Genomic DNA, 14,794 nt, shown 5'->3' on the forward strand with positions numbered 1-14,794 from the left:
AGATCTACTACGATATATTCTTTGTGTATTTGCTGTTTTAGTATAACATTTGTGTTGTAATAATAGATGCTAATCGTGAGATGGAATCTTTCTATCTCAGGATTAGTCAAGTCAGAGTTCAGGGTTACTCTCAAAGTTTGTTGAACCTGCGTTCTGAAACAGGGCTCATAACTGTTTGGTAGGAAGATGCCTATAAGGTCACTGAGGTGGCTGCTTTTACACACTGCCTGTAAAGCCACTGTTCAACAACAAAGGAAGAACCGCCCTCCACCAGGGACCTGAGTCAGAATCATAATAGTGATCAACAATAACTTGTTGTGATTATGTTAGATGTCATGAACAGCAGTACATGTTCAAACCTTATTATTGAGCGTGAGTACAATCAGCTCTCAGGCCACGTCCACACTACTCCGTTTCCATTTTAAACGTTTACACTGAGCGTCCACACTACGCCGGCGTTTTAGAGCACCGTAAACGGATAAGTTTGAAAACTCCGGGTTGCGTTTTCGTGTGGATGGCCGAAACCGGATACGATTAGAAACGATGACGCCCACACCCGCGTTCTCTACTTGATTGGTTCTTAGCAGTCATGACGTGTCCTTCCCTGATTCGTCACATGTCTATCATGTGACCCTTACCCAGAAACTCACAAACAACAGCCTTGATTACCGATCGACTACCAGGTTAATTTAACATGGAGAACTGATTACAGGCGTTGCTGACCTTGTTGTCTTTACTAGCAGCTGTTGTCCAGTTAAAGTCTGCATTATTACGGAGGAAGCAGCTGTTAGTGGAGCAATTAGTCCAGCGGGGTTATCAGACCTACAGAGCGGACGTCTGAAGTCACGGTTAGCAGTAAATGCTATTCAGTAGGACAGAGCTACGAGTGAGAACAGACAACAACGAGGACACGAGTGAGAGATGTGTGTTGGCCACATTTATGGACCATAATCTAGTAAACCTTTGTGTGTAAGTGTTGATTTTAAAGTAAATTTGATGTGAGAGAGAGAGAGAGAGAGAGAGACCCGCAGCGCTGTAACTAAGTCTGAAAAATAAAACTTTCCCAAATGTGTCTGTTTGAGTTAATAGAGGAAGATTTTAGAGAAGATCTTAAGTATCAAACATAACCTTTCATTATTAAAGACTACTTTATTACTCTGTCGTATTTTTTTTACTAAGCAACCAATCTACTTCCTGTTTACATCAGCAACCACGCCATGCCCAGTGTACGTGAAGAGTCACGTGATATTCGTTTTCAGGCGTGTTAGTCTGGACGGAGATCATTTAGAAAACGATGCTGAAACGCCGTGTGGACGGAGATCGTTTTAGTTTGAAAACTCCGTTTACGTTTAGAAATGGAGTAGTGTGGATGTACTCTCAGGCTGACCTCTCACCGCCCACAGCTCCCTCCTCTCACCCTCACCTTCCTCCTCACACCTCTCTCCTCTCAACCTTCCGTCTCTCCTGTCACCTCCTACCTCACAGCTCCCTCTTACCTCCATCCTTACAGGTCCCTCCTCTCACCCTCACCTTCCTCCTCACATCTTGAATCACGACAGACTGAATTTAGACAAGCGATAAGATGAAAGAAAGTTCCTTATCAGACTACATTACCCAAGCTTTAATCCACCTGTATTCATTGTCAATATAACCACCATTAAATGATTATTTAAAGCTGCATCAACTTATTTTGTTTTATTTTTTAGTTGCTTTGATTCAGAGGAACAATCTGTAAATATGGGACTCCCCATTCACCTGTCCACATCTGGGTTCTCCTGTAGAGTGTAATCTGGCAGTTTCCACAGTCATTTATATATAGTAGTATGTCGTTTAAATGGCCAAGTAGTACAGAAATCAAAGCTTTTTGGTACATCAGACAGATAGAGAGAGAGAGAGAGAGATACACAATACTGCAAAATAGCTTTGGGGTCAGACTAAGGCTTGAATTACTTCCTGTCGGCGGCAGATGGTGGCTTCGATTTTGACTTTTGCCCCGCAACACCTCACTAGCTTACAGTTATCTGCAGGACATCTCTAGTCACTGACATTACATAGACGGGAAGAAGACAGGCTGTGAGGAGGTCTGTGATAGGGATGATGCTGTAGGAAAAGAGAAAAGAAGGATAGTTAGCCGTGGCTACCCACTGTGATAATATAGCATATCTGTCTGTTCATGTGCCAAAATGGACTGCAGAAGTAGAGAAAGAAGGAAAAGGGTTTGTTAGACACGAAAACGATGATAAAGAATAGAACTGGTCTACAGCATCCTGGGCATGAAAAAACATCTAGATTCCCCAACACACAGGTAATAATGTTAATATAACAAACTGATTGAGGTTTGAAAAATTAAAAATAATATTCATGTAGAAAGAGAGCAGAACAGAATTGGGGTACCTACTTGTCAAAGAAGAAATCAGATTTATAGGCTTTAATAAGATTTCTCAGCCATAGGTCATAGGATACAGAGAAAATATGCATCTTCGGCCTGGATTTGGGAAAGTTTAGCCTAAACCAAAAAGGGAAGCTTGATAGTCAAAGGCTCTACTCCCAAGAGATTGTTTGTTCAATGAAGGAACAGGTCAATAACCTGCATAAAGAGAGCGTAAGGGACGTGAAGTAGTATATAGAGTAATATGACTGGAGATGTAGCACTGAGACATTTATCATTACTTACAATTTTTGTGCCCCCTCAAGTGAAGGTATTACTGCACCCACCTAAAAATAGCTACTGAGTTTAACTTTGTGTGTTCTCTAATTCAGTTGTAAATATCATAGTGTGCAGAATTGCTGTTATTAAAATATAAATAAAAAAACAAGTATTAATGCTTGACCATAATACACATGGTCTCTAATCACAAATGACGTATTATTACTTTTAGATCCTTTGTGGGGCAAAAACTATAAGGTCTGGTAGTGATAGGCATAATTGCAACTTTGGACTTCTTCCAGTATTTATGCTAAGCTAGGCTAACACGTCCTGACACCAGCTCTGTACATATCACACAGACTGACTGATTGACGGGCTATTGATTTTCTCACCTCTCTCTTGGAAAGATATGCATGTAAGCATATTTTCTTTAAACTAAATATATATAGAAATATGAAATTTATGTTGCCATTTTGGAGTGACATCACTGCATACATAGAGTGTTGGTTCGGCCGTCAGACAGTCAAGATTTGTGTGACGCCTTTTCAGTAGTTGGTATGGAAAAAAAATGTAAACTGTTAATTCCCCAAGTTATAAAAACATGACATGTCAATAATTCCTCTGCCTCCCTTAAGGATAATGGTACATGTAATAAGTGTAGTTTGTTAGGTTGGAGGCGAGGCTTAGTGCGTTAGAAGCATGGCTCCGCACCATGGAAGCTCAGTCGTTAGCTACTGTAGTTAGCCAGCCTCAGGATTTGTCTTTTAACTCCCAGATAAAACAAACTTCTAGGGCTGCCTTTTTTCACCTAACATTTAAAAAATCAGGCACTTCCTGTCTGATTTTGCAGAATGCAGAAAAACTAGTTCATGCATTTGTTACCTCTAGACTAGATTACTGTGATTCCTTATTATCAGGCTGCTCAAACAAGTCTCTTAAATCTCTCCAGTTGATCCAGAATGCTGCAGCTCGTGTACTAACAAGAACTAAGAAAAGAGATCATATTACTCCTGTATTAGCTTCTCACCACTGGCTCCCTGTAACATCTAGAATATAATTTTAAATCCTTCTGCTTACCTACAAAGCCCTGATTGGTCAGGCACCATCTTATCCTAAGGAGCTTATAGTACCATATTACCCCACTAGAGAGCTGCAAAACATTTTTTTTTTTTACATTTGTCTTGTCTGTTATATAATTGTTGATTAGAGTGGAAATCCATTTTGTAAATCATCTGAACTTGGTTGACTATTGTTGGGACCTCACCATGTAAGTGAACAATGAAAGGCCTACATGTAGGATAAAAAAGCATGCGCATATAGAGGCCTACATGTAGAGCCTGAAGTCTGAACCATGGAACAAAGCCAAAACCCTTCCAGATTTTAAGAAAAATTATTAAATTATAAAATAGCTATAACTTTGTGATTCTGTTTAGGCCAGCAGAGAAGGCCTTGCTGGCCCTGACGGCCCACCACTGTTCAGACCCTACAGTACAAGGCAGCACACATCGCCTCCCATTTTCCTACACGATGGATTTTTTTTTCTTTCTTTATTCAACTCCAGTGTTAGTTAGAACCGACTGTTTTTGGTGTTCTCCTTTGAAAGATCACTGTGCAACCAGTGGTCTCACTCGGCCTGCAGAAGAAAGACACGGATCACCTTGCTTCAAGAAAGGGAAGGATAACTCATGAAACCCACTCTCTTTCAACCTTTATTGCATTGTAAGTTTTTACCATGTTGTGAATTGAATGGACCGCTAAATCCTGTTATATGCTGTGTTGAGACTACCTTTATTGCTGTGCTTGCTTCTTGTTTCTGTGTTTAACACGTTACATTGATTTTGTTGTACTAGGCCATGCAGCTGACCAGGCAATTGAGGCAGCATGTCCTGCCGCCAATCCCCACATAACAAAACCTCACTCTTCCCCCAATTGGATCTAGCTGAAGAACCTCTCTCACAAGTCTGAATGCTACTCTCTGAAGCCTGTACATCATGCCTAAGAAGAAGGTGTAGGAAGAAGAAGGATTAACGAAGAACAAGAAGAAGAAGAGGTATGAAGAGTTCTAGAAATGATATGAAATAATTGTTCAATAATTTGAACCCACATCCATCATTTTTTGGTCTGTCAATCCATCCACATACTCAAACTGACCACCCTAGATATTGACTCGACGGCGGATAACAGCCTTGTCCATCTCCCCCAGCAGAGTTTCCTTGTTGTTCTTTATGTTGGCTTTCGCCGTCTCCAACACAAACTCAATCTTCTCCTGGCTGAAGGGAAGCTGGAAGATGAAGAACTCCTCCATCTTTGCTTTGACCTCCTTCGCATCTGGACCAGAATAAAACTGTTAATGATTCTGAACATATTTGACATCAGTGTTTTGTGTTGTGAGCTTGGGTGTAACAGACCTTTGCAGTTGCATCTGTTGAAGAGTGGCATGTAAACAATCGTGGGTTCCTTCTTTTTTCCCTCAAACACATAGTAGTCCTTTGGCCATGCCGTCTCCTCCAGGGTTTTGTCGTCTATTTCTGGGAAAGGCTTATTCATTGCCATTGCATATTCTCTGGCAAGAGTCAGAATCTGACCAGAGAACAGTTTGATTTATTCTCATTAGCCAGCCTTATGACATTTGTTAATCCTAGGGCTCCATTAATATACCTACATCACACAAGGGCAACCACAAACACTCACTTTACAAACGTCTCACCTTGAAGGCGTCATCAGCCCCATAGTCCAGAGCAATAAGAAGGTCTGCATCTCTCTTTTCTCCCAGGAAGGGAGGGAAAGGCATGTTGAGCATCAAACCAGCGTCTATCAGCTGTAGGTGTTCCTTAAGTTTGATACAAGATGGCACCGCAGCACCTTCCCAACAGCACAAATCACAATATAGCAAATGTTTATTACCATATATCTGGCAAATCAAAGGAGTGTAAATGTAATACATGTACAGGTATTAGGCTTAGTGACAGAGGTTCACCTGGGTATTGGTAGAGGAAGTTTTCAGTTGTTCCCCATTCCCATTTCCCAATCAGAGGGATGACTTTTTGGATTAGCAAAGAAACTGGTAAAACAGAGAACCCCAAATGATCAAGTTACTGTAAGTAATAAAAAACTTAAAGCTGCATTTTTTGAATTATTTTGCCACTAGGGGGAAGCAAAGCAAGCTGTAAACACAACATCTAACCTATACATTTTTTTTATTGCTAACACACTAATATGACATAAAGACTGACACTCGGAGAGCAAAACCTCAGTTAAGCCTCCAACACTCTAAACAGCTGCCTTTCACCCAATTTGCAATTCAACATGGCACTTTTTGCAACACACTGCACACGGTTCTCTACATAAGACACATGAATCGGACATAAAGTCACTTGTTTGCCATTTCAAAGCACCGCCATTCAAAGTGCCACACCCATGGACCATTTGGCCGATGCACATGCCACCTGGCCAAACACCTAATTGCTTGTTTGTAGTCATCAGGATGAAGGCACTATAAGTGACTATGAGTATGAGTACCCTTTTACAACAATAATAGTAATTCATGATTTTTATTTTGTCTTTATGTACTATATTCTATTTAGAATATACACATTTTCAGTGCAAAATGAAAATCTTCATCAGTGTGCAGTACAACACTGTTATGTTTAGTCAATATATTCATGTACTTCACTCTCACAATATTGCTGAAAATTCAAACAGTCTAGAAAGGTAGTAATGTTGGAGATGTTTTGGATTACAGTTCTTTTTCTTCTATTATAATAACTTTATTTATATAGCACCTTTTAAAAACAGAGTTCACAAAGTGCTTTGACAGTCAAAGCAGCAAAAACAATTCAATAGTAACAACAGATTGCTATTGCTAACACCCTAAGGCTACATCCACACTACTATGTTTTGGTTTTAAAAGCATATCTTTCGTTACATTCACGCCTAGCGTCCACATTTCTCCCGCATTTTAGAGCCCCTAAAACACTACTCAAAGCATTTTAGTTTTAAAACTCTGGGGGTTGCATTTTAGTGTGGACGTGCAGAAATGGAGACCTTTGAAAACAATGACGCGGACACCCACATTTGCTACTTGATTGGGTCCTAATGGTCACGACGTGTCCTTCCCTGATTCGTCACGCCGCCGGAGGAAAACAAACAATATCAGCCTTAATTACCAAGCAACTACCAGTGGTTAATTCAACATGGATAGGGATTACAGGCGTTGCTGACCTTGCTGTCTATACTAGAAGCTGTTGTGCAGTTAAATTCTGAATTTTATAGGTCTACTACTGGAGGCACGCTATTATTTTAGCGCTTTGCGAGCGGCGTGTCGAGCGGCATTATCAGTCCTACGGAGCGGACGTTTGAAGTCACGGTTTGAGGAGGGCGATGGACATAAAACGGAGCACTCTCCTCTTCTTATCTGTGCTTATTTTGTTCTGCAAAACCATTGTGAAGTCCACAAAGAAATTGTATACAAACAAAAGCAAAAATGCTGTCCAGTGCGACGGACTTCAGCCATCCCTTACCGAGAAAACGAGTAAGAGACGTGTGTTGACCAAATGTATTGACCTATAAACTTTGATTTAAAGATGTAAAGAATGTAATGAAAAGACAAGCACACTTATTGAGAATGACACGTAGAGAACAAAACCTCAGCTCAAGCCTCCAAAAATCTAAGCACATGTTCTGCTTTGCACACAGTTTGCAATTCAACAGCACACTGCACAGAGTTCTCAGATAAGACACATGAATTGAACATATACTCTCTTCTTTTGCTTTTTCAAAACACTGCCATTTAAAATGCCACACCCATGGACCAATTGGCAAATACCTGTGCCACTGGCCAAACAGCTTTAATGTCATCAACCCGTATGTAAGCACTATAAAAAGACTACAGGTGAGTACCTGTCAACAACAATAACGAAATACCAGCATGGCAGCGAGAGGCCTGTTAAAACAACGTGTATTAGCAGTTGAAAGAAACTGTTATTCATGTTTTCTATTTGTTATATGATTTTTCTGTATTTATGTGCTATATTTTATTGATGACATGCTCTGTTCTCATTTTCAGTTCAAAATGCATGTTGACAGAGATATGTCTCCAAATGAATACAAATAAGTGAATGAATGACAATATTATTTTGTGTCTGGTGTATGTGTTAATAGGAACAATTAGCTAAAAGGTTAGCCATAACAACCCGAAACGGTGAAATTACAATATTAATTATACATTATAATACGTATGTTAACAGCTTGTTGCACTGTCCCGTAGAAATTCAGCTTTCAATTTAAACGACTTAAAGGTATTTACAGTGAGAGATCCTGTCTGGTATAGGTAATCAGTGCAGCTATTGTGCTAACCTTCGGTTAATTAGCTTTCTTATTCATTTTTATGCCCTCCGTTTTTAAAATTGTTGGCCCAATCCTGTATTTAGAGTATTTTCAGGGCCATAATACGATGAAACATGTTAAAAAACGCAATTGCATTGTTGAACAAGTTGCAGACAGTAGCAGGACAGACAGTAGTTAAAGAATGGTATGACTCTGGTACTGACCATTCTCTTTGATTGGTGCTTCATCCAGACTCTGGCTCCAAATCTGTAAGGGTGCCAACACTTTCTGACGCCACTGCTCAAAAATCAGTTTTTGTTCTTCTTGGCTCTTCTTTCCAAAAAATACCGACGGGTTTAAATTCATACTTTCTGGAGAATAGGAAGAGGATTCATCGTTGCGGGATTATTTTGATCACCCAGAAAACGTTCTCTGCATATGTGAAGTTTCAGATTATCACCATCATCGCTAATTTTGGTACCTTTTAATGTTTTCTTTAGGTTGTCCAGGTCAGATAAAACGGTGGGATCTTCAGTGTTTTTTCTGATCACTTCTGTTAGCTTCAAAAGACTGTGGTACCCACGCATGTAACGGTCCAAGACGTCCCAGAAACTGTTGATCTGCTGTGGAACTGTTAGAAATATAAATCTACATGACTAAAAACACATAACATCGCAACATCGGAATGTGTTATACAAGCTATTATTCTATAAGAAGAAGAAGAAACCATTTTTATTGTCATATACATATACACGAAATTTGCCGTGGGCTGCAAATGATAGGCGCAGTGGGCTGCCAATAATAGGCACCCCAGGAGCCGGGGGTTCAGTGTCTTGCTCAGGGACACTTCGACACATGACACGTCCTAGTCGAGGATCGAACCGTTGACCCTGTGGTTACCAGACAACCCTCTTAACCCAGTGAGCCACGGTCGTCCCTGTATACCTGTATAAACGGTCGTCCCTGTATAAAGCTGTATACCTTCAGTCCAGAGAAACACCACATCCAGTAAGTTGTTCTTAACAGTAGCTGCTGTACCCACCAGACCTGAATGCACAGACACATATAGTTAGTCATTTCTACTGCTGAACATTTGTTCCTTACTTTTTCCCAATTATGAGACAAATTAAGATTTTTACCTTTCAGCCAGTCAGGCATAAATTGGACCAGACTTTTTTCATCTGCTACAGCGCTGCCCACTATACCTGCATGACAAAGCAGAAACCGACAGGACACGCACTGTAAAACTGCCACTTCTGCTGACAATAACATCTTCTAGCGTGCAGTATACTTTAAGTTATGGGCAATCGGAATCAGAATAACCTTCATTGGCCAAATATGTGGGCATACAAGCAATTTGACTCCGGTACTTACACAGAAATATAAAGAACAGCTCGGCACAAGGACTACAAAGCTGGACAAATAATGGTTAAGAAAAGACAGCACTGTTATGTACATAGGTAGTGAAAAAAGAGTACCGTATTTTCCGCACTATAAGGCGCACTTAAAAGCCTTTAATTTTCTCAAAAAACGACAGTGCGCCTTGTAATCCGGAGCGCCTTATATATGGATCAATTGGTTGATCCATACTGGTTGTACACGGCGCTCTGTCAAAATGTTTCAGTACGACTGGTAAACTACAAAGCTGCACCGCGGTAAACACCGGTACTGTGCTTACTCCTAGTCCAACACCACTTGTGTGTATAAAGACCCCAAAATGGCACCTTTCAAGAGACACGCTTACGACGCTATTCTATTCTATGCGCCTTATAATCCGGTGCGCCCTATATATAAAAACAGTTCTAAAATAGGACATTCATTGAAGGTGCGCCTTATAATCCGGTGCGCTTTATAGTGCGGAAAATACGGTATGTATACATATTCAGTCCGTTCTTAATCCCAAGGAGTCAAATACAGACGCTTTGTCACAGCATCAGATACCGACACACAAGGCATCCTTTAGCACTCTTATTGACAGTACATGACTGATTTAACTGTTCATCAGAGTGACGGCCAGCAGAAAGATTTTGTTCTTGTGTCTGGCTGTTTTGGCGTACAGTTATCTATAGAGCCTACCAGAGGGGAGGAGCTGAAAAAGGTTCTGTCCAGGGTGGGAGGGATCTGCATTGATGTTTCCTGAATCTGGAGGTGTATAAATCCTGGATGGAGGTGTCGGGACTCGCCACTCAAAGTGGCAGCTGAGCCATTTAACTAAGTTTCCCAGGATCCTTGAGCCCTAAAACCCGTCCATGGACTCAACGTTTACAGTAACTACAGGATACTGTATTCCATGACTCATGACGTCATTGGGTCATACGTAACCGCAGCCAGAGACAGTTCAGAAAGAAGAGACCCCACTGAGAGTCAGTTTCCTGTATCTGTGTCACAAGGGTTTCACCACGGCCCAGCCCCTTTAGGACACTAGCGGCCGATCCTGAGTCTATTACCTCCAATGGGAGAAGTGAACCTGAACAAGTAAATATTGGACTTATTCTTCACAATCCACATATCTTCCAAACATTTTTACACTGACATGGTATTTGGTACAAATCTAGAGAAAATGAACTTTGTATACTCTCGCTAGATTTCCATAATGCTAAATATGGCTGTTAGCTTTGTAACGTTGATAAGCAAAAGAAAATATGAACACATTAGGTAAATGTGACAAAAGGTGTCTTGGGGTTAAAGAAATAGCCAGACTACAACTTTAAAGTCACATTTCTTTCAGTACAGTTGCTTATGGACAGATTTCCTGGTTTTTAGGAGACTTTGTTTTTAGCGGTCAAAAGAGCCAGACATACCTTGCAGCTTGATCATGTCCATCTCTGGCCCTTTACCTCCACGATCTGCTTCACGGTTGTTGCCCACATGAGAGGTGTTAATGAAGAAACCCAGATCTGTAAAGCCAGCCTCATGAGGAGTCATCTCAAACCATTTACCTGAGCCAAGCACAGGTACACAGAGGCAGAAAGACTGAGAAAGTATAACTTACACTTATGTTACAGAGTTAGAGACCTGATTGATTATCATGAAAGAATCTAGTGGAAATCTGAACTCAGTACTTATCTAAAGCTGCAGTCTGTAGTCCTTTAATATGTAATTTTGCATCTTTTCAGTTTGAGCTGTGTGCATGTTTGTCTGCATAGTTATGTGTGTTCGGTACCTTCTACAGGGCCATTGTGCAGGCAGTTTTTGTTTACTGCGTTGTAGATGGGATAGGGATTGGAGGCGTTCTTGCCATCCTCAGTAAGATTTCGATGATCCAACTGCCAAGAAAGCGTCAGGTAAGTGAACTATAAACCTAGAAATGATATTGTTCTTGTATTTACACATGGCTATAAAATATATATGTTTATATTTACATGGCCTATCTGAATTTAGTTTTGAGACTTATATGATATGAAACATATAAAACTATCTATTGCCTACATAGCTCTCCACACGGCGATTACCTCGCCATGGGGGCACGACAGAGAGACGGTTTAAAGTACATTGGCAGAAGTCAAAATTCATTAGTTTGCCCAGCAGGAAGAGTTTTCTCTGTGCTTTTTTGTAAAGGCATTCCACATGATCTGTAAAAGTAAAAGATTGGTCAAACACAATCCCCAGGACTTCACTTGCTCCACCTCCTGGCACACAACTGTAATTGGTTTAAATAGAGGGTTTGACAGGTTGTTCTTGTTAACATTTAGACACATCCTTTGTTCAACCAAAGATGATCATTAAATCACTTCATAAGTTCTGTAACAAGGTAAGTGTACATGATTAATGACTCTACATTGGTAAGACATGTCATCTACATACTTAAGTAGTGGGACATTTTCTAGGTTGCATATAAGACTGTCAGACATAAAATAATTGAAGTTAAAACTCTTTGAGGTCGGCTACATAAGAATTGGTTTATCCAGCAAATAGCAGCTGAGTCTACCTGCAAGTTAAAAAGCTTATCTGTATTAAAAGTAATAAAGGAGGCGGGGGATGTGATGGTGAGATGGCGTATATCTTTTACAATTGAAATATAGTAAATAGTTATGGCTCATTAGCAGAAGTACAAATAACACTGCCAGTTTGAATGTTCATGATAGAACCACTGCATTATGTTCTTGTGACGGCTACACTGTTGCAGCTCATTGTTGGAATGCTGTTAAGCATTCCAACAATCCAACTTCTTCAACTTCTATTTCTTCCGTACGTATTTTGCTACTTAACTCCTTCCACATTTTTTAAGCTACAGAAACTGTTCAAATATCAAAATGTTCAGCTCATTCAGTTCATGTGTGCTATATCTTTTCATATTTCTAACCTTTAAACTTTTTGAATTATTAAGCTTTTTGCACATTTTTTTTGAATGGGTTTCTATGGAGAACATCTTCAAATTCTCTTCAACTTTAAAATCCTTCTACCTCCTCATACTTTCAGCTACAGACACCATTTTAACTTTAAACTGTTGAGAAAATCCTGATCTATTGCCGCATAATTCAGTTTTTTTATATCTTTTAAACTTTTTGAACTGCAGCAATTTAACTTTTATGATTTTTTCAGCCCTTTTCTGACTTTAAAAAAACCAACTTTCTGCTCCATAGAGACCAATGTTAAATTTTGCTTCAAAAACATCTTCCACAGAACACGGTACCCCATTTCTAGATCGCCAGTTCAGCCACATTTTTTACACTACAGACACAATTTTTACAGGATCTGTTCTTCAACTCATCCTTCCTCTCATTTATTAATATCGGAGCAATAGGAGCTACGGTTATGGGAGTTTTGATGATTTGTTTGAGAGGTGTTACCCTGTTTTATCTCCATTAAAAGGCTGCAAGGACACAGGTGTTTCTGATGAAGCTAATTAGTGATGTTGATAAACACAGACTCACAGACTCTCTCTCTCCCCCACACCCCATTTCAAAATAAAAGCTCCACAGAGTGAAATATAACTGAAATGCTTGTGATGAAGACTGTCATTTAATAACCTCTGTGTTTCATACATTCTGATTCTTTCTCCTCTCCTTTCTCCCCCACCCAGCCCCACTCTTTCAAAATAAAAGCCTCATGGATTAACTGTATTTAAACGTTAAGCTCAAAATTAGGCTTTTTTGTTGAAAAACGTAATGCTCTGACTAATACTGCGACAACTACTACTGCTGCTGCTAATATAGTATTACTACTACTACTGCTACTACTATAACTTTTGCTGTTGCTACTATTACTACTACTGCTACTGCTACTGCTATTACTGCTACCATCAATATTATTACTACCACTACTGCTATTACTATTACTTGTACTACAGCTGCTATTCATGCTACTACCAGTACTAATATTACTACAGCTATTAGTACGACTGCTACTAGTACTACTACTAGTGCTATTACTGCTACTACTACTACTGTTATATTAAATACTACGAGCACTACTACAGCTATTACTACGACTACTGATACTACTACTTCTACTACTTCTTCTAATTATTAATACTTCTACTACTAATAATACTTCTACTGCAACTACATATTCTACTACTACAAATATCACCACTGATGAAACTTTTTAAGCCACAGAAACCGTTCGAATATCAAAATGTTCAGCTCTTTCAGGAGAGGTGTGATATCACTTCTCATATTTGTAATCTTTAAACTTGTTGAATTATTAACCTTTTTGCAATTTTTTTTTATTGGATATCTATTTTCAGCAATGTCTTTGCAATTAATTTCAGCTTTCAGCATTCCAACGCATTTTCAGCAGGAAATGCATTTTCTAGTTTTAGTTTCTCGTCTGTATAATTTCCTTTTTCTCTGATTGATTGACATTAGTTTTGATTATCAATAAATGGTGGTTTAACCAACAAATAAGTGCAAGATGATTAATTCCCTCGATAAGGGACTTTCCAAATCTTAACCACTTCAATTTGTCTTAAGTCAATTAACATCTAATTATGCAGCTTTAATTTCAAAGAAAATATTAACTACATTAAAAAAAAGCCACACATAGACTACATGTATGTGTGACTACATTGATCTTAGCTAATTAGCTGACGTACCTTGGAATATAAGAAAGAATATGGTGGACGATATTTGATCTTCTAACATTGTCATGTGATATTGAATGAATTAAATACAAAGAACAAACTATCCAGTATGTAATCCTTCACCTGCAATTTTAATTTATTGAAACGTTCTTGATGTCTGTCTTTTGCCAATGAAAAGAGATAATAGACAATTTTCCACCCCGTCATAGCATTATGTTGTGATGTTGTGAACTGATGATACTTTATGCCTTGTGAGTAGGAAGCTTCAGTATCCTTGTGCAAGGCACTCATCCCTGACCATCGTCTTTCATTCTCATTGAGGGAATAGTTTAGTAAAAGGGCACACATTGTTATGCTTCCATACATTTAAGGGCATTTGAACAAATGCACTGGGTCAGCCCTGCTTCTTTATTTCAGCTTTGCCGTGTATGTTTGCACTTTACCTGTTTCATGATCCCAGCAGAGGTCAAGACACCCCAGATATCAGAGAGAGAGAAGTGCTCCTCCTCTGCTCTCTCGCCCAGCCAGGCCAGAGCTGCCTCCAGCTCAACCCCAGGACCTGACAGCCTGGACACGGCTGTGTCCATGCTGCTGCTCCACTCTGGGTCACTGTAGATGGAGGACATGGACCTGTAAGAGAGGGAAAAATTCAATATTTACTCGAAAAAAAACTGACAATAACTGCAGCAAACTATGTGAGTGCAAGTTACGCCTGTGGGAAAACCAGCAGAACATGACACAACTGAGTGTCCACAAAGTGTGACTGTGTTTGATTGTTATTTAAACTTTTTTGTCAG

General features: G+C 39.6%; 1 protein-coding gene across 1 annotated transcript in view; it reads right to left on the reverse strand.

Annotated features, from left to right (window-relative positions):
* Positions 1-4,802: 4,802 nt before the first annotated feature.
* The window catches only part of LOC142945214 (cytosolic phospholipase A2 gamma-like), a 26,606-nt gene continuing 16,614 nt past the window's right edge, over positions 4,803-14,794 (reverse strand). Inside the window, exons 4-13 of the mRNA XM_076086634.1 lie at positions 14,441-14,627; positions 11,136-11,238; positions 10,774-10,911; positions 9,112-9,177; positions 8,454-8,603; positions 8,197-8,343; positions 5,625-5,708; positions 5,355-5,509; positions 5,056-5,227; positions 4,803-4,975 (exon numbers count right to left, since the gene is read on the reverse strand). Of these exons, the coding sequence (XP_075942749.1) occupies positions 4,803-4,975; positions 5,056-5,227; positions 5,355-5,509; positions 5,625-5,708; positions 8,197-8,343; positions 8,454-8,603; positions 9,112-9,177; positions 10,774-10,911; positions 11,136-11,238; positions 14,441-14,627 (1,375 nt within the window). The remainder of the gene's footprint in view (positions 4,976-5,055; positions 5,228-5,354; positions 5,510-5,624; positions 5,709-8,196; positions 8,344-8,453; positions 8,604-9,111; positions 9,178-10,773; positions 10,912-11,135; positions 11,239-14,440; positions 14,628-14,794) is intronic.

This window comes from Anarhichas minor, unplaced genomic scaffold (assembly GCF_050575085.1).
Source record: "Anarhichas minor isolate MPS153535 unplaced genomic scaffold, ASM5057508v1 ptg000007l, whole genome shotgun sequence".
NCBI classification, from domain to species: domain Eukaryota; kingdom Metazoa; phylum Chordata; class Actinopteri; order Perciformes; family Anarhichadidae; genus Anarhichas; species Anarhichas minor.